This window comes from Schistocerca cancellata, chromosome 3 (genome assembly GCF_023864275.1).
Source record: "Schistocerca cancellata isolate TAMUIC-IGC-003103 chromosome 3, iqSchCanc2.1, whole genome shotgun sequence".
Classification (NCBI taxonomy): domain Eukaryota; kingdom Metazoa; phylum Arthropoda; class Insecta; order Orthoptera; family Acrididae; genus Schistocerca; species Schistocerca cancellata.
The window spans coordinates 578,390,995-578,414,578 of NC_064628.1; the positions used below are offsets into that span (position 1 = coordinate 578,390,995).

General features: G+C 38.6%; 1 protein-coding gene across 3 annotated transcripts in view; it reads left to right on the forward strand.

Moving 5' to 3' along the window:
- The window catches only part of LOC126176821 (solute carrier family 22 member 7-like), a 232,740-nt gene that overhangs the window by 112,048 nt on the left and 97,108 nt on the right, over positions 1-23,584 (forward strand). For all 3 annotated transcript variants that reach the window (XM_049924007.1, XM_049924006.1, XM_049924005.1), the window contains one exon: positions 10,516-10,761. In XM_049924007.1, the coding sequence (XP_049779964.1) occupies positions 10,642-10,761 (120 nt within the window). In that variant the 5' untranslated portion in view covers positions 10,516-10,641. The remainder of the gene's footprint in view (positions 1-10,515; positions 10,762-23,584) is intronic.

A 23,584-nucleotide genomic window follows, 5' to 3' on the forward strand; every position in this document is an offset into this window, starting at 1 on the left:
ACACTCGCATTGTCTGTGCCTATACCCTGCAGCTTGTCTAGATCTAATTCCAATTCCTAAGTGTGTTTTTAATTGCTGTTACAATAGACTCTTCATTACGATACTCGAGGTTGGCTACTTTCAAAAAGCCTAAAATGATCGCGCTGGTTGCAACACTGTAGTGTATTATTGTTATTCCTAAGAATTTGTTCACACTAATATCAACTGATTCATCAATTAACATGTTATACATGCTGTCACCGATATCTTGCCGCAAATTTTCCACACACATTTATAACTGCAATACGCTTTGTTCTATGTATTTGAAGTTTTCTGGTGACAAAAATGTCTGTGAACTTACTCTTGTACAAATCACTCAAGTTATCACACGAAATGATCGCACAGTGGATAGAAAGAAATGGTGCAAGGGAATCTTCAGCTTCATTTACTTTAAAGATTATTTTACGAGTTTGAAAGGCATTTTTGTTTGTCTTACGCTAGAAAAAGGTGCTGCAGATATGTTGTGTTTTTTTTTTCTCTTTTTCCTAGCAACTCTGTAAATTCACTATCGCGCAGACATAAAGTACGAAATTTCTGAGTATACTATACCTTTACTTTACTCACGTTCAGCACTAAAACAGCATTCACTGGAGTAAAAAAAACACCACCTTAACACCGACACTGTGGTTACCACTCTCACAATGTATGCTGGGCCATGGCAGCCGGCGGCGAACCTAAACAAACGAGGACTTACCGGCAGGGGTGGCAGCCAACGCCCGTGTTTTCTGCTTCTGCGAAAGCTGGATTGTCTTCCTGGTCACATGGGTCGCTGATCCCTTCTGGTGTTGTGAGAATCGTATTCGAGCCCCGCAACAAATCGAGATTAGTCTCTGCACTCATTTCAAAATATGAAATGGCAACAACGAGCAATGCACCACACAAAGCGAAGCAGAATACACAAACCATTCGGTCCAGCCTCTATCAAATGGTTCAAATGGCTCTGAGCACTATGGGACTTAACATCTATGGTCATCAGTCCCCTAGAACTTAGAACTACTTAAACCTAACTAAACTAAGGACAGCACACAACACCCAGTCATCACGAGGCAGAGAAAATCCCTGACCCCGTTGGGAATCGAACCCGGGAACCCGGGCGTGCAGCCGCTATCGGTATGTTGACAATCGAGAACCAACTTCCCCTCCCCCCCCCCCCTCCCCACATAAACTGTCACGTAAAAGTGTCCGCATAATACGTACTACGCTTGCAGAAGGAGATTTATTAATACTATAGTGCACTAGTTCCCAACAGGTGGTCTGCGGACCCCCAGGGGTCCGCGAGCTATGCCAGAGGGGTCCACAGGATCCTGTTAGAATAAAAAAATATATTAAATATATTTCGTATGATAACAGATTTTTTGTTTTGGCCGCTTCCTGCATGAGCAGAGCTTTAGCGAACGCTAATTTCTGCGTCTAGCGTCTTCCTAGAGCCAACTGACACTAGCACACTCTAGCGCAAAACTAGAATTAGATAGAGGCAAATAGTTCTGCTGTATGCCGCTAGACTGCGCGCGCTGCCTCTTTACAGCTGACAACTGACAGTCACTTTACACAGAAACTCGCATTTCAGCAGTGTTGCCAATTTAGAGACTTTGTCGCTAGAAATGGCGACTTTTGCCTTCGTCTTAGCGACAAAAAAGAACTTACTAGCGACAAAAATTATTTAGCGACATATCTGGCGACTTTTTGAGTACTGACGACTTTTGAAGTACAAATCAAAACTATTTTGGGCCAGTATTTTCATTAACAAAACTAAGATTTTAACTATAGAATGGCTACTACACTGACTTTGTTCTAGATTTACTAAGTTAAATTAAGTTCTTAGCAGATCATGTAGCATTGTTTAGCATTTAGTAAACCTGAATTTGGTAATTGCCTACAGAGTAAGAAAACCTTGACTATACAGCAATTCATTATCCACTAGCTTGTTATCATCGATAGCGTATCGCTCTATAAGTCTTCAACTTTTGAACTCCCTTTATTTTTCTAATTGCTGAGTGGTCAGCGTGACAGACTGTCAATCCTAAGGGCCCGGGTTCGATTCCTGGCTGGGTCGGAGATTTTCTCCGCTCAGGGACTGGGTGTTGTGTTGTCCTAATCATCATCATTTCATCCCCATTGACGCGCAGGTCGCCGAAGTGGCGTCAAATCGAAAGACCTGCACCAGGCGAACGGTCTACCCGACGGGAGGCCCTAGCCACACGACATTTCCGTTTTTATTGACAATAAACATACGTAATATTAAGTATAATAAAATACATTTCTGTCCAGCAACCTCTAATTTTTCGAAATGTTAACTCGCAGTCAAATTATCACCAGATGCACAGTGGTAACGCAAGAACTATTCGGTGGGGTATCTCAGACATTATTACGTTTTAAACAATTGACAGTATGACTGATATCGAGTTACCGAGTGAGTAGATTGTTTCATGACCTCTAGTTCGCCTGAGTTTTAATGTATTTTTAGTGATTATAAATTGGTGAAACTTATGTTGTGGTGGCTTACATAAGGGATTTACCGCAGAAGAAGAAGCAGTACGCTCAAAAATATCGGGATGCGTGGGAAGCAGAACCGGAATTCAATGGGTGGCTGAAACCAGTCGTTGGAGACTTATCCAAGGCAAGATGTCAAGTATGTGGAACAGAGTTTTATGCTAAATTGTGTGATATTAGAAAGCATTCGAAAACTATTAAGCATAAACAAAAATTTGATTTAAAAAAAAACACAACCACCTTACCTGTGAAAATTGTTCTGAAAACTACAGTTAGAATAGCAAGCAGAGCGGAAGGCGCCCTTTCTTTATTTATTGCTGAACGTTGTTCTATTTTATCTCTAGATCATTTAGGAATACTGTGCAAGAAGGTGTTTTCCGGTGATGAGGGCGTTAAAAACATGCAATTACATCGTACAAAGTGCACTAACATTATAACTGAAGTTTTGGCTCCATATTTTACACCATCATTGGTTGAAGATATAGGTAACCAAAAACACAGTGTACTAATATATGAATCAACAGATGTATCAATATCTAAAATGCTAGGTATTGCTATACGGTACTATAGTGTAAACAACCAAACCATTAGATCAGCATTTCTCAAACTCGCTGTAGTAGAAACTGCAGATGCAAGAAATCTGTGAATTCTTGTGAATTCCTTGAAAGATTGCAAACCTGCAATTGCTGATATGGTAGGAATTGGCACAGATAATGCTTCTGCAATGGTTGGAATAAACAATGGGCTTTTCGAACAACTCAAGAGAGAATATGATTTGAAGCGTTTGGTATTGATCTGTTGCATTTGTCACTCTCTTCAGCTTGCAGTTTCGCACGCCTCGGTGAATACCACACCTAAAAATAGAGTTTCTTGTACGGGAAACCTACAATTGGTTCTCCATTTCACAGAAAAGACAAGAGGAATATAAAAAGGTTTATGAGACAATAAATTGTGGAAAACAGCCACCAAAAGTTTTGAAGGTCTCTGCAACACGTTGGCTTTCAATTGAACCAGCAATACGAAGAATTCTGGAGCAGTGGAAAGAACTAAAGCTACGTTTTTCACTTGCCATGGTTCAAGACAATTGTTACACTGCCGATCTTTTGTACAAGATGTATTGTGACGATTGAAATCATCTTTACATGTTTTACCTTAAATATGCATTAAAAGACGTACAAATATCAATAAAAGCTTTTGAAGGAGAAGACAATGACCCTACTAAATTACTAGATACACTTGTATTTCTCATGCGGTCACTCGGACAAAACATAGTTTTTCCAACTGTTGATTTGTTGACAACACCAGTTCCAAGCGAATGTATGTACGCAAATCCGAACCTTGGCTTTATGTTTGAACAGAAATTGTCTGAGTCAAGTTTGTCTTAAGAAAATAAAGTTTATTTGAAGAAGAGATGCATTCAGTTTAGTCTGAAACTCGTAAAAGAAATTCAACAGAGACTGCCAAGTAACTTTACGATCCTGAAAAAAAAGTCAATGCTGAATGTTGAAGAAACACTAAAAGTGAATGTAGCCAAAAATTGGGTTTTAATGGCGATTTCATAGACGGTATGCTGCAAGAATGGCATAATATCAACTTCATTTGGTGGAATAACACTACTAACACTGTTCGATTCTGGAGTGAGGTTTTGCAGTATAAAAATGCCACAGGGGAGAATCCTTTTTCTTTGATTTCACAGGTGGCAATGACTGTTCTATGCCTACCGCATTCAAATGCAGAAGTGGAAAGAATATTCAGTTCTATGAACAGTATAAAAACAACGTAACAGATTATCGTTATAGACAATTAATGCTTTGATCATACTGAGAGACCAGCTGAATAAGCAAAAAGATTGTGCATCTTTTGACATACCGTCAGACATATTGGAGGTTATTGGAACGAACAAAAGTTACTCTTTTGCGACAAAACCAGTCGAACTTCAACATCACCTTTTGAGCGACGTTCAACCTTCTACATCAACAACAGTTCTGTCAGAGCATGAAACAGAAGAGTTATTCGATCTTCTGAGTGACGACGATGAATAGCTCACATACCGGTATGTATATATTTTGTAACCTAATTTGAGTTCTTGCTTTCTTTTATTACAAATATAGTTGTATATTTCTAGTATATTTCACTACTGTGATTGAAACAACAATTTATGTGTTGCGTCAATTATGATAAAATGTTTAATTAAATGTTAGCGTATTTATATGTATGTTATTGCAAGCGATGCGTCATTTAATTAAGACAATATAGCAATTACGTATGAGACAATTTTATTAATATTTTATTACCCCCCCTCCCCCCCCCACACACACACACTGGCTTATTGCACCATTCACAGCACGAAATTTTCAGTACACCCATAGTAAAATCAGTTTTAGCGACTTTCTAGCGACTTTTGATATTGACTCTAGCGACTCGGGTTTTTTAGAGTTGGCAACACTGCATTTCAGACAACAATCGGCCATTGTTAATTTATTGTCAGTGCTTTCACAGACCGTGTTGTTTACATATTCAATATTCTGTATTAAAACAGTAGTGTTTGTAAAGCGTTGTTTTTCGCGGAAGCTACAGTTCGCGTAGTTAAAAATGGACCGTTGGTTAAAAAGTGGTTCGTTAAAACGAGAAAGGCCTACAGATGAAGAGGAAGATAATGCATTTGATGTTGAAGCAAGTAAATCAGTGACTCTCGAACCGAAGTTTTCAGTGTCCATTGAACCTAAATCGTCGGAGTCCCTTGAACCTAACACTTCCAAGATCAGTGTTAAGTTTACTTGAAAAATTAGAAAATATAACTCTTGATTACTTGGAAATCGGTTTTACGTTCACTGGGCCTTAGCAACAGCCTAAACCTCAATGTGTAATTTGCTATGAATATGTCAATGTTTTTTCTAAGTACCAAAAATAGAAACCGTATAAAAAGACTCTTAATTTGGCTTTCTTAGGTACTTGATACCTTGATATGACAAAGTACCAATCATGCTCGATGAGGGGGTCCTCGAGATAATTTTGTTGGGGACCTCTGCTATAGTGCATAACAATACGTGGGCAAAGAGAGAATAACGTGTATTACAAATTTTTAGCTGAAATACTGTATATTTAAGAGCTGTTAGACGTAAAAAAAATTAAACAATGCCGTTGCTGTGTATAAAGTGTTTTCAAAAAGAATTGTACTGTGAAACTATCCAAATAGTTTTAAAAACCAATATAATTCTCACCAGCCACTTGACGCAAAATTTACACACCAGACAGGTACTCAGAACCATCAGTTTTAATGGGAAAACCAGTAACTTGGCAACATTGGTCTCGAGCAGCTTATAGTCAATCTCTGAACACTTGAGTGCCTGTTTGGCTACACTATGATATAGGAATATAAATAATCGGGAAAGTCTATCTACAGCGTGCCTAAGAGCAAAATACTCTAAACAGCACTGTAAAATTGTGATAGATTCTGTACAAAATTTAACACAAGCAAGCTTCCACGAATAAATGTAACATTACTTGAATACCTTAGCTCCACCAACGAAATTCTCGCGGCTTCTAATTGCTGATATTTTTACGATTTTATGATTTTTCTCCCATTTCCGGTTAGTACTGATTTAATTCCGTGGAAGAGAAAGCAAAGTTGTGTTAATATAAGCGAAATAGCAAGGCACCAATTTTCCAAAGCGCCCTGGAATGGGAGCGTTTCTATTCATTAAACGAATATAACATGTGTAGTAGTATACCCTATTCGTCTGATCTGTGTAATTAAAGTTTATTAAAGTTGATTTTTGATGCGACTGGCTTTAAATTCAAACTCTTTTTAACGCTTTATTGAACATAAGATATTTACATAAGCTTTCTTCTCCTAACATCTTCATCCTGCAGAGTCAACGACAGACGACAGAAAGCAGAAAGAGTGGTAGACATTCACGATTTCAAGTTTTATGACTTAGTAATAACCACCGAATACAGTAAGTTCATCTTTCTTTTAATGTTCAGAAATGTAAAATTGTGCATTTCACACAAAGTATAGTATTCCATGACTACAACATCAATGAGTCACAGCTGGAATCGGCCAGCTCATACAAATACCGAGGTGTAACACCTTCTAAGGATATAGGCTTCGCCGTCGCTAATATCGACAGGAAATATTGAGGAAATGATATCAGTCTACAAAAGAGTGTGCTAAATAATTACTCACGCAATCCATGCTAGAATATTTTGAAGTGCGTGGAGCCCTCTCCAAATAGGACTAACAGGGGATATTGAAAGTATGCAGAGTAGGACAGCACAGATGGCCACAAGTGTGGTTGACCCATTGGAGAGTGTCACAGAAGTGATGACGAAATTGAACTGCCAGACGCTTGAAGAGAAACCTTACTTACAACGTTTCAAGAACTGGTTTAAATGATGACTCTAGGAATATACTGCTTCCCTCATAGGTCGTTCCCACAGATTCTGTAAGGACAAGATTACATTAATTAAGGCACGCACAGAGCCATTTAGACAATCATTGTTCCCATGCTCTATATTTGAATGTAATACAAAGAAACTCTAATAACTGATACACTGGACAGACAATTATAACTTGCATCACGCCCTTATGCACATAAAACAATTATCAGCAATTAGTGTAAGCAGTCAGTTCAGTAGCCTAGATGTGTTGCGTCATCTAAGTGTTCTGTCAATGAAAGGCAGCCTTTGATTGGCATTCCTTACAACATTTGCTAAGTTGTTTATAACTGTAACCTCTAGGTATCTAGTTCAACTGATAATCATTACATATGTGTGAATTTATCATGTAACTAAATGTAACTAATTTTTTAGTGCTTACGTGGAGGGCCTCACACTTTTTATTGCTTAAGGTCAATTTACCAGTCTTGTAGATTGGCTCTTTGGATGGCACACCTAATTCTGTGCCTGTCTGCGGCTTAAGTGTACTATGGGCAGCAGATGACTGACATTGGCATTCCGCTGTCGTCATTTATATGGATCTTAGCTTAACCACTGTGCAGTTTGTTCTGATCTGCACATGACTTTACTTGACAGACTCTACAGTGACTTAAGATCATTTCAGGGCTGGTTGTGGGGTTATCTGCTGACTCTCACTTGCACACTCTGTCACCCTTCTTTCTGCACTGCGTTACAGGTACACACAACACAGGAAGCTCCCTCCCCCCCCCTCCTACTTCCCAAATACAAGTTCACACGAACTCACTGCAATACTATTACAGAGGGACAGCTTTATTTATGCTGCAGCAGGTGACGGTGTTTTGTTTGTATGAAAAAATGACACAATGATTCATAGCCAAGCATCTTGTTTGTTAGTCACAGTCTCTAACAATTCACCTCTTCTACGCAGTTGAATCTGGAGTAAGCAATGGTAAAAACTATATCAATCAAACAAGAAATCAATTTTCTAAATACGCGGTATATGATAAATCATTCAAAAAGACAAGACTGTGCAACCTGTTTCAATAAGAAGAATAATGCTATGTTCTTTCGGACTTGCATGCGCATCATATTATATCCGCTTATACCAGGCAGCGACTTTCACTTAAGATATCTTCCCCTTTCAGTTAAAAAGTCATTCCCTGTATGGGAACAATGTGTCTACAAGTACAGGTTGTGATGCAGGAACAATGACATATAGATGATTGGGTCTGACTGTGAGTCATGCATGAATAGCCAACGCAGTTAAGGTGACTGTTCGAGTAAAGTTGAAAATCCAGGTACGAGCCGCAGTCTGGCACATATTTCATTGTCGCCATTCCCTTATATAGCTGATGGTTGTTCGTATTCGTAACTGCAAAAACACTTCATGTATGTTCAAAAATAATCTTAGTACGATTATCTAAAGTGGTTAGATAACACTTACTGAGTGCATCAAAAATTTAAAACATATGTTCAGTCGCTCCTTTTGAATAAAAAGTCGCATATCATGTTGGTTGCGACGTTCAAATTCCTGAGTCAATAGGCGTTCTCTCTTCATGTACAATCATACCATTTCCCATTTTAGTCAAAGGAATGGCTAAGCCTAAAGAAGGTGGAGATTAAAATGGCCTCGTTAATAACACCACCCTGGAACTCGTCTCAAATGATATATTGATATTAAGGTTGAGTTAAAAATTTGAAAGATAGTTTCACCCTGATTCTATAGATTATGTTTCATTGTTGGAGTCAGTGGAAAACGAGGAGTATCCGCCTTGTACCGACACATAGGATAATACTATACTAAACCATAAGGGTGGTCTCCCTAATGAAATTGCCTCACCGCACAGAAGATTAACATCGACTTGTTACAGTCCCATGTGGTGAAGAATTTTGGTGGGAGCGAAGTTGGGCTGGGAGTTTGTGTTTGGATTTTTAATCAGTCTGTATTTTATTAAAGAACCTTTTACAAAACCATAGGCATGTGAATACAGAAAATCCTTGAACTCACCCTTTTGTAATGACTAACTTCTGATAACAAGTGACTTATCGAAAAAGCAAAACGATTATTCGCACCAATTTAATAAAATAATCTGATTTGCAAAGAGGGTAACAATAAAATTTAGTAAAACATATCCAACACAGAGGCAGACGTATGTAGGTGAATCATGATTGCTTCTGCAACAAATGACCTTACAAGTGGACACAAAAATACAGTAGCAACAAGTGAAGTGGCTCACTAGAATGATCTGCAATTCACTACATACAACAACTCTACCATATCCCAGATAGGCAACACGAAGGAGAACACGATCTACTTGGATAAACACATACAGCCACTATGAAGCGTACAAGGAAAAGGTATGAACATGTAAAAGATACGATTATTTATCGCTAATACTCAGTTACCCATGTTTTCAAACTTAATAATGATACACTCAGATAGCACTACGGCCCATCAAGCAAATATACAATACAATTACGGTGCAATGAATGTTTTTCACAACCTTGTCATGGTCCTTCATAACAACAAACAATACCCAGCAGACTTCTTTTTTGGTTGGTCAAAACTCCAGCTACTACCAATGTTTCCCAATTACAACTGTGGCGCGTACACAAAGGCACTCGTCATTTTGTGCCTTGCACTTTATTACCACAGCCGAAGCTCACCATCATCCTTCCCTCTTATCTGTCAGCTGCTGTCTTCTTCTGAGTGATAAAAGAAAGACACACTCTAGTACCACAGCTCAGCGAAAGTCTGCATTACAACTGTCTGCACTCCATGCTGACGACTGCAGTTCAGTATTGCTGTTACCACGCTGCTCTCAGTTCCACAGCATTCTGCTTCCCCAGGACCCGTTTTTCTTGGCTGCCATCAATGGACTTGCCTCGCTCAGTACCGAACTGTATTCCACAGTGACTCCTTGTGCCTGCCACACTGAAGCAGAACAAGTCCGAACAGCACGCCATACAAAGCTCTGGCGTCACCCCATGATTTTTCAGTTGCTAAACACAGTGACCTCTGGTGTTGGCTCAAGTCGATGTCGCCGCTTTAGCTCCGTAGTTTCAATTGCCAACCACTGCAGGCCACCACAACAAGACTCAGAATGGGGCTGTCTCTGCAAGCTCGCAGCCATAAGCGCCCTCTGAAGAGACTAAATGGCTCCACTACGCTGCCTCCACTGCCTGGTGGACGAGAAGACAAACCTAGTGTGAATTTTCAATTTCATGGCAGAGCTACGAGATAGGAGAGGTTTGAGTATCAGAAACAGAATGGATGTTGGCTGCGCTGAATGAGAATGCCCCACTGCTCTCTGTACTTTCTGTTACTGTCAAAACACTGGCGAGGAAAGTCTCTTCAACTGTCAGCATTTCAATGTCTACCCCTACTTCCAGATCCTCAGTAGATGTCTCTCGCCCAGGCTGTAGCTGTGTGTTTACTTTAGGAACCACAATCAATATCAGTCGTAAATTGTGACTACTGTAAAAATATTCTAATAAAATAAGAGCCATACGCATGAGAGAAAACTACTCGAACTGCCTAATTTTTCTGTTTTCTGTTGACAGGGTAAACTCATTGGAAAGGTGGAGAACGTTATATTTGAGGATATAATAGAAGAAATCGGCAGTTATGGAAAGTTCCAGATACGCTTCAGCATTGTCTTCTGTTGCCTGGCATCATATTTTTCCGCAATGTCAGCGTATGCCATGATTATTGCTCTCACTGTACCTGAACACTGGTGCCACGTTCCAGGAAGAGAAGGTACCAATTCAACCATAGAAATGTGGAAGAAACTGACAATACCAAGGCAAGTAATACGAGTACGATATAAACATAAACTCTATCTACTAACTTTAGTGAACTGAAAATAAAATCATAAGAAATATTAACACGTTACTTCTACACTATAACTGTATAAAATAATTACCGTTGTTGCTTCCCTAGAAAGGAACATAATACTTATAATGCTTTAGTACAACGACTGGTGTATGTATATGTTTCTAAGTAAGGACGAGTGTCACTATAAAGGAGAACATGTCCATGTGGCTTTACTGTTAAGTAAGACAGCGTTCCAAATATTTTACAGTGTCCTTTAATAATGTTACCCCCATCTGTTTGTGAATACAGATAAAGCTACCAGTAAGACAAATGTACTACTTATTTATTAAATTTATTACTTATTTGATTTTCAAAGTTTTCAAACATTCATATTCACTAAATACTTTATTCAGAAACTGCCGCTATCTACGCTACAACAATAATATCCACTGCCTCTGATACTGAAACATGATTGTTTCTTTACTTTGGTAATGTTGACTCTTTTATAGCCTATGGTATCACATTTTGGTCAACTCTGTGCAATAACTAACAATACTGCAAAACCACAACAGGGCAGACAGGCAGATCTTCTGTGTCAATTGACGAACTTCGTCTATGCTGTTGTTCAGGTGCCTCTACATTTTAACTCTGCATTCTATGCATATGTACTCCAGCCATGTTGTTGTCAACATTGTTTCTTTAAGAAGAAACTGCAACATAGTACACGTAGGTAGTACTTTCTGAAATATTGTACAAAAAGTGTCAATTATTGAGCAGTTTTCATTTTCGATTGGCTTTCAGCGTAAGTGAAAGAAAATAAGTGATATAACCACTTCAAATGTAAGTTGATAGGTTTTCATACATCATACTGCTTCTATTCTGTACATGGATCCTCTGTAAGAGTCGAGAATTTTTATGTGTTGTGTGTTACTTATTAGTTTAGTCTCTCAGTTTTTTCCGGTTTTGTTGATACTGTACTTTCTATTGTTCATAAATTTTTTAATTATCATTCTGTAAACTATGTAGTGTCCCATTCCACGACCAAGTAGCGTCATCTCGCATAATCGAGAACTTCTCTATGCTGCGTATCATTTACTAGTATTATCTCTTAGTTTTTGGCTTGCAATATTAATGCTTTAGCTTCTCCTGATCAGTATTCTGTAAAGTATGTACTATCTTGTTCCATGTCCAAGTAGCTTCTGCTCACATGGTGCCATGTAAAATGATAAATCCATAAGCATTATGGAAGTGGTTGTTTGTATGTATGTGTGAGTGTTCCACATCTCCTTATAAACCACTGGACTGATTTCAACAAAACGTGGTACACTTGTAACTCACTGTTAGGCGACAGCCGCTGTTGGGATAGGAACCGCCTACTTGTCATAGGGCTGATGGTAGGGGTAAAAAAGTAGCATAGCCCGCGAAGTGTGTATTTCCAGACTTTATTCATCCAGTATTTGAGAATGAGAGCAATTAGTGACTTTCAACAAACTTTACACATAATTTCAAACCATTACGGTATTTTTCTCGCTAAGAAGCCCTACAAAATGACGAAAAGACGAAAAGAAAAATATTTACTGCTTACTACTTTTCTGCTGTTCATGCAGTAAAAGTACAGCATGAAGTATAACGTTATGACCTACTAATAACTGTATTGATGATACATTTTACAGACAATATGCGCATGTGAAACTGAATGTAAGTGCAAAAATATATCGTTGTGCAGACACATTGAGCTAGATATATACATCACAAATAATAACATGCATGGAAAACCGACGCATCATGCATGACGTTTAAATTTATTATTTCTTTGCTACAAACTCTATGTCATTGCATGTAACATAGTGCAGGACATATGACGTCATAAAAATTAAGTATAATTCCAGACGCTACGTGATGTGTCTGACACAACCCATGCAGTTGCGACTGCCGAAGTGGAACTATGCGCCATATAAATGTTACCCCGCCACTCCCTGATTCTGTCTGTGTATTGACGAAGCAGCGAGATATTGGACTTACATTATTATACGGCAACTGTATTCGTAAAAATCCGCCCCAAAGACATTCAGGTGCACATAAAGATAGCACTCGTTTTCTGCTATTGCAGTAACAGACGTTACTGGGCACATTCTCACCCTAAAGCTCGACCCAATATGGGAAAATTTCAACATTTAGAAGCACACTACGTATACTTATGGTAACAGTAGAGAGTATAAATTGTACCATCCTAACCTCAATCGAGATAATGCAGTACCGTTATGAGTTAATCAACATCTGACCCTCCACCTCATGTGAACCACACTTATGTTTACGGAGTTCAACGCTTTTTCTCGCTGATAGGTTTTCTAAACAATGCCCTCGTGTTGTTCTTCCACGTCAGCCTCGCTATAGGACCACACTGGATGAATGGGTTTATAACACTACTGACAACTGAAGAACGACTGCCGCTTACTAAACTCGCAGGCGACCTAACACTAGTCGTCGATTGTGTGAAGCGTTACTGGTTCAAAATGGCCCTGAGCACTATGGGACTTAACTTCTAAGGTCATCAGTCCCATAGAACTTAGAACTACTTAAACCTAACTAACCTAAGAACATCACACACATCCATGCCCGATGCAGGATTCGAACCTGCGACCGTAGCGGTCGCGGGGTTCCTGACTGTAGCGCCTAGAACCGCTCGGCCACCCCGGCCGGCTAGCGTTACTGGAATACTGCGAAGTTGTAAGTCCCACTTTCTAGTACTCAGATAAACGAATCTCTGCCTTTAAATTACTTGTCTGATTTGTCTTTCGAAACATTATTTGAAAACCTAACTTATCAAAATCCCTTTATCGACTCCAATTTATTGTCTTCACTCAGCAGTTACAGAACCTGACGATCATCGTAAATACACTACTGGCCATTAAAATTGCTACACCAAGAAGAAATGCAGATGATAAATGGGTATTCATTGGACAAATATATTATACTAGAACTGACATGTGATTACATTTTCACGCAATTTGGGTGCATAAATCCTGAGAAATTAGTACCCAGAACAACCACCTCTGGCCGTAATAACGGCCTTGACACGCCTGGGCATTGAGTCAAACAGAGCTTGGATGGCGTGTACAGGTACAGCTTGCCACTAGGCTTCAACACGATGCCACAGTTCATCAAGAGTAGAGATTGGCATATAGTGGACGAGGCAGTTGCTCGGCTACCATTGACCAGAAGTTTTCAGTTGTCAGAGACCTGGAGAATGTGCTGGCCAGGGCAGCAGTCGACATTTTCTGTATCCAGAAAGGCCCATACAGGACCTGCAACATGCGGTCGTGCATTATCCTGCTGAAATGTAGGGTTTCGCAGGGATCGAATGATGGTAGAGACACGGGTCGTAATGCATCTGAAATGTAATGTCCACTGTTCAGAGTACCGTCAATGCGAACAAGAGGTAACAGAGACGTGTAACCAGTGGCATCCCATACAATCACGCCCGCTGATACGCCAGTATGGCAATGACGAATACACGATTCCAATGTGCGTTCACCACGATGTCGCCAAACACGGATGCGACCATCATGATTCTGTAAACAGAACCTGGATTCGTCCGAAAAAATGACGGTTTTCCATTCGTGCACCCAGGTTCATCGTTGAGTACACCATCGCAGGCGCTCCTGTCTGTGATGCAGCGTCAAGGGTAACCGCACCCATGGTCTCCGAGGTGATAGTCCATGCTGCTGCAAACGTTGTCGAACAATTCGTGCAGATGGTTGTTATCTTGCAAACGTCCCCATCTGTTGACTCATGGATTGAGACATGGCTGCACGATCCGTTACAGCCGTTGGGATCCAGCACGGCGTTCCGTATTACCCTCCTGAACCCACCGATTCCATATTCTGCTAACAGTCATTGTATCTCGACCAACGCGAGCACCAATGTCGCGATACGATAAACCTTGAATCGTGATAGGCTACAATCCAACCTTTATCAAAGTCGGAAACGTGATGGTACGCATTTCTCCTCCTTACACGAGGCATCACAACAACAATTCACCAGGTAACGCCGGCCAACTGCTGTTTGTGTATGAGAAATCGGTTGGAAAATTTCCTCATGTCAGCACGTTGTAGGTGTCGACACCGGCGCCAACCTTGTGTGAATGCTCTGAAAAGCTAACAATTTGCATATCACATCATCTTCTTCCTGTCGGTTAAATTTCGCATTCGTAGCACGTCATCTTCGTGGTGTAGCAATTTTAATTGCCAGTAGTGTAGATGCTATCAGCTTTCAAATTGTAAGTGACAGGCCACTATGTAGAATGCACTCAATCAAAATTTGTTAAACCGACAGCTGTGCTCCACATCTGTGGCACAATAGCGGCTCCGTGCAAAATAATAGAATGTGCTAGTAGGACACAGCCACGGCCCCTAACATGTGCCTGTCATAATAAGTCACCATCTATGTGAACCACAGTTGATGATGTGGTGTACACCATTTCACCCCATACCCTCATGTCAAGAGCTGGATGCATATGGTAATAATGAATCCAATCTTGTAACATTTATACTCCTCAGAGTCTACACACATAAGTACTTCTGTCATGATGTTGTTTGTACACACAACCCCGACACATCTGCAAAGTAATGCACGGTACCACTCCTGCGTCCAGTGTTGTCATTGGACACACCACTATCTGTGAAAACTGTCTGTTGCCACATCAAAAAAAAAAAAAAAAATGCGCCATATTTTTGCTGTACCTTCAACCCACAGTGCTCCAGACGCCGTCCCTCTGTCAATGCGAAAATTATTCTTGCTGTAAATTATGCTCTTTCTTTACTCATCATACGTGAATTGGCTATAAGACCCATAGGATCTTGTGGACAATATGCCTATCAATAGCAGAGATACCGACTGGCTGGTCCTGTTTGTTTATTTTAGGCATTATGGATCACTTTGATTACATCAGGTCGCTGAACTCAACATCCAAGATGGCGGCAGCCATGCCCCTCCTCATGTGACAAGTCGTGACCCTCTTTATCACCACCGAAAGCAATGAAGTATTAATAATAAAGGATTCATGAAAATTACAAAACGGTGGCATGAACTCAAATCAAATTAGCTAAAAATAGAAAATCGTTAGCATAACCCCCTCCACTGCTGACAAACAATCACAGGGACACATTAAAATGATTCAACCCATCACAATGTAGTATCAATAAACAAATTCAAAGAAATGTCCAAGATGCGGGAACTAGCTCAACTGTGCTTCATACACCAATGCGACCTCTCCTCCACTTCAGTCAGTCAGAGAATAGGTTGACACTGATGTGTAAATATGACACGAATATGCATTATTTCTGTGATATTTAAATAACAATGAGTAAACATACATTGCATGAAGTACCACCTCCATCCCCTCTTCTCTTCTCCAGTGAAAGCCTAGTCTTCTAACAGTCATTAAAATGAAACAGCCAATTACAATGCAGCCCCATCTGGCTATGATCAAAAGTGCCTGAACGACCGAAAATGTGTTTTAAAAATATGAAATTTTGCAGCATTTTCACATCTATGAGTAAAGTACAAGACACACATAAAGGGGTATCTGTACTGCAAAAATGATGAAAAATTTTGTGAACTACATTTTCATTAATGACTTCAAAAACTAAGTTATGAACTGGTCACCTGTGGCACTGGCAGATTTCGTCAGAAGCTATGTATCATTCGCTATTGAATACTGGAAGAGTTTATAACATTCTCGATATAAATAATTAAAGTCTAGCATTTGTTTATAAAATGTAGCTAAGAAATCAGTAATATGTAATTACTGAAGATCAGTTTTACTTCAAATATTGTTCCACACACTCTAAGAAACGTGAAATATAATCAGCTGCTGAGTCATGTCCTTTTGCTTACTGTCTGCACTGGTAAAAACACTTGGTATAAGACTCAACAGAGTCTTAAATTAATTATTTTCCGCAACTATGATACCTGTAAAATGTCTCAACATTCTTTCTAAGTCTGCAAAAAATGTATCAAGATCGCTAAATGGAACGAAGTTTACTTCAGATTGGTGTAAAAGTTGACTGCAAACTCTAAGGTACAACAAGTCATTTTAATGCCTCAAAACGAGTGGTCTGCTAAGAGGTAGGTAAACCTGTTTATGAAATGTGAGAATGGGTATAAAAGAAACGCTCTATAAACTGTTTGCATTTGGAATGTAATGTGAGAACGAGCGTAAAACATGCTTTACGTAAATAGTTAAATACCAACACTTACTTATGCTATGTAATTATTGAAATAACAATATTTAGTTACTGAAGATGAATTTTATTTTAAAGACTTCAAAAACAGGACTTCAAAAACGCCAAACGTGATTAATTACTGATTTAAGCTCCAGTTTCTTTCCTTTGCCAATAGACAGTATATTCATAGTTCGACCTCAATACCACACTTGGTTTCAGACACAATAGAGCCTTGAATTAATTATGTTTCACATCTTCGATTATTCTCAAATTATACAATTTTCTAAAATGTTTGCAAAAATGTGTCAGCAGTGTAGCAAAGTATACTGCTTACATTACAACAGTATCTAAACATGTGAAGTGAATTCCATCTGATGTGTACCGTCATCACCTACGTTTTTATTTGTGAATGTCGGAGGAGGAGCAAAGATATTACATCGGTAGAGAAAATGCGATCGTGGATAAGTATTACATATGACTGAACAAAATACTGCAACTATAGCACTCCAAAAGTTTTAATGAATTTCACCAACACATAATAAAAATACTACCACACTTGCAAAGATTGTAGGATTTCCTGAAAATATTAGGTGTTTTTATCACTTCAGCTTTTGAAACGAATAAAGATTTATGTTACAATATATCACTTAACTGCAGAACTACATGTTTTGTTTGTATGCTCTCTTGAGAGGACAACTTCAAAATCAATGACAACATCGATGTCTCGAAAATAAAAAGCATTGATAAAAAATGTATTTTATTGCTAATAAAATGAAGATTTAAATTAATCCTTCCTGACCCTCTGGCTACAATCTAGTACAAGGAATTTTACTGTATCTTAGCTGTAACAGGAACATTTCTTTCCCCAAAGCTGAAATACACATTTGTAAATTTTCAACCTTTTCATCATGCTTAAGTGCTGCCAACTGTTGAGTATCACTATGAAACTACCTACAAGTCGGGTAGCAAAGTGCTGCATTTTGTGACTACCAGAATATATGGATGTTGTTGATTCACTACATTCCACTGTGTAACTGAATATTGTTATGTTGCATGGCAGTTATTGACTGGTCATTTTACTGTTGATTATTAGTTATTTTAGTCAATACAATGAAGTCAAATGTACAAAGTACACTTTGAAGATGGGTACATATTTTTATATGTATCTTCCATCTAAAATCACTAATAAAATCACCTAAGAGCATTACCACATAAGGAAAAGTTTTCCTCTCTCTACAAAAATTAATGTTTGACAGGGTTAAATATCCCCACTACATCTCTTCGTTATTACTGATTAAAATGCACAAAGCTTGCTTACACAAGACCTCTTTAAATAAATTATAGGTTAGTAAATGGCAGTACTCTGATCTGAGTACCATGCATTAAATTCATCTGAATTCTTTGGCAGTACTATTCAAGGTCTATCTTACAGTTTTAAATGCAGCAATATTACTCTTGTGTCCAAAGATCTCTGACATTCCTACCACAGTTTGCAAGCACAATGGACTTCTGAATTACATTTTTCGTGCCTAAACTGTGTGGATTACTTATTAAAATATACAGACAATAAATTCATGTAGAGCACTACTATAGACCTTACATAAAACGAAGATTCAGCGAAGTAAGCAATGACATATTATGGTGATGGCTACACGTTTCACTTATCATCTTACCAAGTACACATATGACTCTGTGTTCTCAAATGCAGCTTTTCAGGTTTTCACCTTATCATCAGCAACTTTAAGCAATGATCGATGATTCTCTATGTTCGTTTTCAATAGACATTATTTCATTATCACGTGAATTATTGCCCAATGTTTTTTGATCCACCAATAAAACTAATCTCTTGATCACTTCATTTGGGTTGATATCTGTTTTCAGTTTGTTGAAGACAGTCTTTCAGCTGTAGATTTCCATCAGAATTATCCTCTGCTTCATCATCATCATCATTATAATCATTATATTCTTCTTCTGCTTCATTGTGATAATCATTTTCCGTATTGTAATAGCTCTCTTGTCCTCTACGTTCTGGTTTCATAAATACATTGTTTTTAACGTTTTGCCTTCTTTCGAAATAGTTGTCCCAATCTCTGAGAAGCGGGTCTGCTGGGAAGTGGAAGTACATGCTTCTTGAATCACCTCTTCTTCTCCTCCAGCAAAACCTGACACATTTCCTTTCTATGATTCAGTCTGATCCATTTCCATTCAAAATGATTCTCAGTGTGCTAAAGGATATTTTAAAATTTTCAGCAACATTTGCAATCGACAAACTTTCAACAACAACTTGTTTTATCATTTTAAATCTTCTACAGTCCATTTTGTACCCATCTGAAACACAAAATAGATTAGATTAGTTTAGAGGATGATAGGTACATGGCTTTATTCAACAACAAGTGATATCTTTGGATTCACCTCATTTCCACTCTTTAATCTATCTTGCAGAGTGCTAAGAAGTATTTTAAAAGTTTGAGCACCATTTCTCAAAGACAAACCTCCATCAACAGCTTGTTTAGCCTATTTCACATCTTCTGCAGTCCATTTTTATCTGAAATACTAAAGTGGATACCATTGGTCAGTGAGGATCCCTGCACATTCATGGTCACTGATCAGTGATGGTCAGTGGTCAGCGATGGTCAGTGGACAATTATGTAAGTGGAAAATAAAGATCAATGGACATTTATGGTCAGTGGATGACCATGATCAGTGGACAGTGATGATCAGTGGAGAATGGTGGTCAGTTATCAATAATGGTCAATGGACAATGGTGGTCAGTCTATAGGGTGACTGTTATTACGCTATGTGTTTAAAATCCATAATAAACGTCTATGAGATACAAATTAGTACTTGTCTTGCTGTGTAATCGATAGTATGAGGCAATTAATTGTGAACTGTACCAGCACTCTTACTCCATCAACGCCCAAACAACATTGACAAAATAGCTCACATTACACCTCTTAAACACAGAAGATTTGCTGCACTCACGATCACGAATTTTCCAGACACTCTAGTAGTATATCTTTCTTTCTTGATGATACAGTATGTGGATTCAGTGGTTGTCTTCCTGGAATTCCCTAGGCTTCCTTATGATAATACAAAAATGTTAATGTTTTGATCTAGTTCACTCTAATTAATTTTTAATGAAGCATACCTTCACTAACAGCTTGCTTGTATGAATATAGTGTGAGGGTAAACATGCTTTCAAGCTCACATTCTTGGAAATGAAGATGAGAAAGAGGAAGCCAGCTCTCTGGAAAGTGATGGAAATAGGTTTTACAGTAGTGAATTCCTTCCTGCTGAAGCACATGAGATAACAACTTCCAGGGAATCCCATCCCTCACAAACTGCTGACTTACCTGGTGAATACCTGTTTCATCAACACCTCTCCAATTAACATACAACAGTAAATTTTCAGGCAATAACATATTATAGAGGGAATACACTATTCCCCCAACTTGCTCTTGTTTGTCAGTACAAGTTGAAACAAGCACCAACTTGCTAAGTTGACATCATGATTACACTTTCTAAGGTCTGCACATCCATACTGATGCAATCTCCAAGAGTGTCATATTAGTCAGACTATAGGGAAATACTTATCTGAAATACTTACCTGTAAGTGAATATTAAATGTGCATTTATCTTCCTATTGTGCAGTTCAGCATGTGACGTGGGAGACATATCACCTAGAACGTAAATACGCCAACTATCATCTCCTGATCTATTACCACTGTGCAGTTCAGTGCATGACATGTGAAACATCTTCACCTACATAAGGTTAGTTCATCCTAAATGGAACACATATCATGGGAGACTATCATCCTATAGTGATTGGTCGTTAGCCTTTGAACAGTGTCCAGACAAACTCAGTGAAGCTGGATTCTTTTACACTGGCCATTGTGATGGAGACCTGGAATGTTGGGAACAAATGGAGGATCCATGGGTCGATCATGCTCTGTGGTTTCACATATGTTTATTTGTGAACCTTGTGAATGGTAATGATTTGGTAGATACTTCAAGTCAAAGCAAAGACTTGTCAGTTTCAGTGAAGGATGCAGGTAATATTGAGCCTCCTCCAAATCTTTGGGAAGCTGTAACCATATCTTAACCTAAACGCAATAGCTCTGTCATCTAAACAGCAAGTGACTGAGGCCTTTCAACAACATTCACATGTGTAAAATTTGTTACCAACGAGAGATGGGAATGCTGTTCTTTCCATGCTAATATATCACTCTTAGCGTTAAAAGTGCACCTTCACTTTCCTCATATGCTGTTTGCCAGAATCCTGCTTCAGGCAGTTCCAGCATATTTGTTGTAATACGTTAAATGTCAATGAACAGTTTTTACATATAAAGTGGATTGTTAATGCAAGTTTTGGTGGTTTGTTAATTATGAAAAATAAATCACTAGTGTTAAAAATGTTGTTTATGCTTCCAGGATCAGGCATAACATATTTGTGTAGCTCTTCTTCCTATTCTAGTGCACCAACTTCCTTTGTCATGAATGCAAGCTTTCTGCAAGCTGCTCAGTAAGGACATCACAAGACAATCATATTCTGGAAACGAACTTTCATCATTTATTAATTTATGACATGTTTAAGTAGTACCAACAACCAAGCTGCATGTGTTTTAATAAGTTATGCAGACCGTTCTTTGTGGAAGTATTTAAAGTACATTATGCTTAGAAAGAGTGTCAGACTTTCTGCGAGGTTTAGATTTGAGAGTAATATTAGTATATTTAAGCTGTCAGCTGAATCTGCCCTAGCACCCATGTGTGACTAATTCTTACATATTTATATGAATTTTATATGTGGTACTCAGATCGAAATACTGTCATGTATTAGCCTATAATTTGTTTACACAGTGGCAGTGATCAATCTGAATGTATTTCATTAAGCAACAGAGACAATTTAAACTCAAAAATGTTTAATTCGAAGCCCCACTGCACTTGAAGACTGTACGAAGTCTTACATTTAATACAATTTTATTTTGTTCGAATTTTCGTAGACATCTTGCATATTGTGATAAGCAAGAAAGGTGCAAGTACTTTAATGAGCTATACAGACAGTTTATGAGCACAAATATTTAATTTGAAGGACCTCAGTGATTGCTCTTTTTAAACGATTGTTTCTTAACCTAAAGTCCTTCATCAAGCCAACATGCAAGCTGTATGCGTTTTGGTAAGTAATGCAGACAGTTTAGATATAGGAATATTTAAATTGAAGTTTCATTGTGCTTGCATGATGTGTGAAATCTTACAAACAATACACTAAAAGATACACAACTTAACCGAAAGATGTTTATTTTGACGATATAGACTCTGTTATCATCTCTGGAAGAGTTATATCTCTGTTGCCATCTTTGACCATATTGCGACTATGTATAAAAAAGCATGTAGTACTGAACTTCAGTGATGTATCACAATAAAACAGCTTCAGCCTTCCTAAAATCAAACACATAAAAACACCTTCCTTCCCAAAATCTTCTTTTACATGTGAATGTGGTGTAGTTTGACTACAACTTTTAGAGGTATATAGTACCGACTGCAGCAGTCTATTCAGTCATCTGTAATACTTACTGTCTACTGTTCCATTCTCTCTCTTGAGCTGGTTGGTGATCGATTGTCAAGGATCGTGAGCTGCACTCAAGGCCAAGGTAGCCTGCTGCCTCGCTAGGAGGCGATAGAGTCGCGGCTCTGCGAAATAAAGGAGAGCACACAGCCTATTTAAGAGCTCTTTGGCTCCCAATGCGAGCAGTGCCCTATGTGACTCCGGACGAGTAGTGTATGCATTACCGAGTCTGTTATTGTTGTGAGTTGAGGGAAGATCCTGTGGGAGTTGTGTAGTTCCACTTTGGCAGTCAGATGCATGGTGTCGTTCTTTGGCCAACGTAGTGCACCTTGCAGTGGAGTAATCGTGGCAGCCATAGTGGGTGGTGCTATATGCAGTCCGTTAATAGAGGTGCTGTACATTGGCGATCAGAAACGCCGGATCGAGTTGTCAGGCACACTCTTATTAACCACCTACACTGGAAGCCTTCCCAAATATGTTTGCTGATGAAGAACAAAGCAACACTTCAGTCCATGGCTTTCATGATGTTTGTATGCAAGTAATTTCACTGGCTTTAAGACAAGAGGACCGTCAAGTGTGTACCACAGATTTGAAAATTCTGAATTTGACTGGGCCTAAGGCTTTGTAGGGTGTTTTAGGTATAAAGGTTAAATGACTTAAAATTCATTATGTATTTCTTGGGAAAATACTGTCTAACTTTTTATTGTGCTGGCCTACTTATTTTAGTACCATTAAAGTGTATGTAATTCATTTGGAATGTAAATGGTTATAACGCTTGAAGGAAGTTACGAAAGATCATAGCCAGCTTCTAAAGGCTCTGTCAGCTGGTTGTATTGAGCTTACATAAGTTGCAAGCATTAAAGGTAAAGTGCATTTAAGGGAAACTGTACCGTCTGTTAAAAATTTTGTATGACACTCCTGGTTGTAACCTTTCATTAAGTGTTAGTTTTATTACTGGTTCTTAAACTTACTTAATTTAATTCGATTTTCCCCTCAAAACTGGTTAAATAAGTGCCAAGCAGATTC